General features: G+C 36.7%; 1 protein-coding gene across 1 annotated transcript in view; it reads right to left on the bottom strand.

Annotated features, from left to right (window-relative positions):
• The window catches only part of LOC101851379 (protein bark beetle), a gene marked incomplete in the record, with an annotated part of 50,083 nt that overhangs the window by 29,756 nt on the left and 18,606 nt on the right, over positions 1-1,721 (bottom strand). Inside the window, 1 exon segment of the mRNA XM_013089811.1 lies at positions 499-744. Within this exon segment, the coding sequence (XP_012945265.1) occupies positions 499-744 (246 nt within the window).

The following is a 1,721-nucleotide window of genomic DNA, read 5'->3' as shown; positions in this document are numbered from 1 at the left end:
CCCCCTTGGGTTTTCAAAAGATATTGTAATGACACTTTGTAAAACATTCACCAGTCTAAGACAACCACTTTTCTCCTCAACAATGGGTTGCTGTTTTGGACAATTTGGAAAGTATTATTATTTACCTAATCTATTCTTAAAGGGATGTCGCCACTGTCAGGCTGACTTCCAGCAATGTACAATTCAGCTTATGTGTGTCAATAACAAACCTTGTGTATCTGACAGCCACAGATTCAGAACTAACAAATGGCTAAAATTAAGAGCAAAGGCACAGTAAATGATGTTCCCACAAGAATTAAGGGAGCCATCTATAAACTGTAGAATTTCCAAACCTATCTAAGCATACGGAAAAATGAAAAGCTGACATTTATAGCAGAAAAAGAAAGGAAGTAAAATTGTCTTTCTAAAAACAAAACAAAAACTTTAAAAACTTAAAAACTTCACACTACAAATCTGGAAACTTCTAGAAAAGTGGGACCCCTTAATAAAACCACTCACATGATTGCAGACTGTTCCCCACTCCCCATCAATCTCCACTTCCAGACGACCCTCAAACTCATCACGGCCATCCACTAGCCTCACACTGGCCGTACGATTCTCCATGGGGACAAACTCCTCAGAATCATCCAGATCAAAATTCACGGGTGTGGTGGTTTTGCCTCCATCTGCGATCAAAATACCGTGGACGACCATCCCAACAGAAGGGGCAAACTTCAAAGTACAGTCAGGCTCTACAACCAGTGTCTTAGAAAAGAAAATAAAAGAATAAAAGATATTTTTAAAGAAACAGACAAATGATCTTTTGAAAAACAAAAGTACTCTATCATTAAAATCCAGAGGTACCAAACAAATTCTCTGATGCAAAAAAAGTATTTATGTCATCTACAAAGCAACATGTAATACATTTTAGAAGATAAAAAAGTCATATTCACTGCTATTACCAACAAAGCTCCAGGGGATAAAAGAAATTCATATGATCTGTAAATCTACAATCGATCAATTTCTTAGAAAAACAAAAATTCATGCCATGTACATTTCCACTAACAACTGTCCCATGCAATTTTTTAATAGTCAAGAATTTTGTAAAGAGACTATTAATGAGCAAAACTTTCACAACCTTCTGTCAAGATTTTAACCTCTACCTACATAATTTACTGCTTCATCTGGTCCCAACCCCAAGAAAAAACTTCAGGGCCTTCGATCTTTTGTTTTTCAGGAAGGATATACCGTGTATTTCCGAGAGTATTTATAAGTAACTCAAAAAGTTCCCACATGACAGATGAGCTGCCTAGAAACTGCACTACCATTCTGCATCAATCTTCTTCTGTACTCATGTTTCATGGTTGATCCAGTCAACAAGAAATTTTAATCGAATGACTATGAAAAAAATATAAAAAGGACACTATTTTCTGCATCACAAGTCTAGGTGGATGCTGTTCTCATTTGCCTATACTCCTGTTCATGACTAGAACTGAACTTTTCAACATCAAAATTTGTCTCTCTCGAATCCTTTTTCACCGAAGCCAGGCCTTTACAATCCAGTTGTTCAAGCCATCACATCATCAAAATAATTGCATCAAAAACCATCCATTGACTGACATTTCAAAAGTTCCATAGAAGGACAGCCTCGGTGCCAGACATGTGTCACACAATCTATCATTATATCAATGCATTGTTTCACACCTTTTATAAATACACCACAACAGAATACATCTCCGCCC

The sequence above is a fragment of the Aplysia californica genome, unplaced genomic scaffold (assembly GCF_000002075.1).
Source record: "Aplysia californica isolate F4 #8 unplaced genomic scaffold, AplCal3.0 scaffold01055, whole genome shotgun sequence".
Taxonomy (NCBI): Eukaryota; Metazoa; Mollusca; class Gastropoda; order Aplysiida; family Aplysiidae; genus Aplysia; species Aplysia californica.
This window is presented reverse-complemented; position numbering and strand designations above follow the sequence as displayed.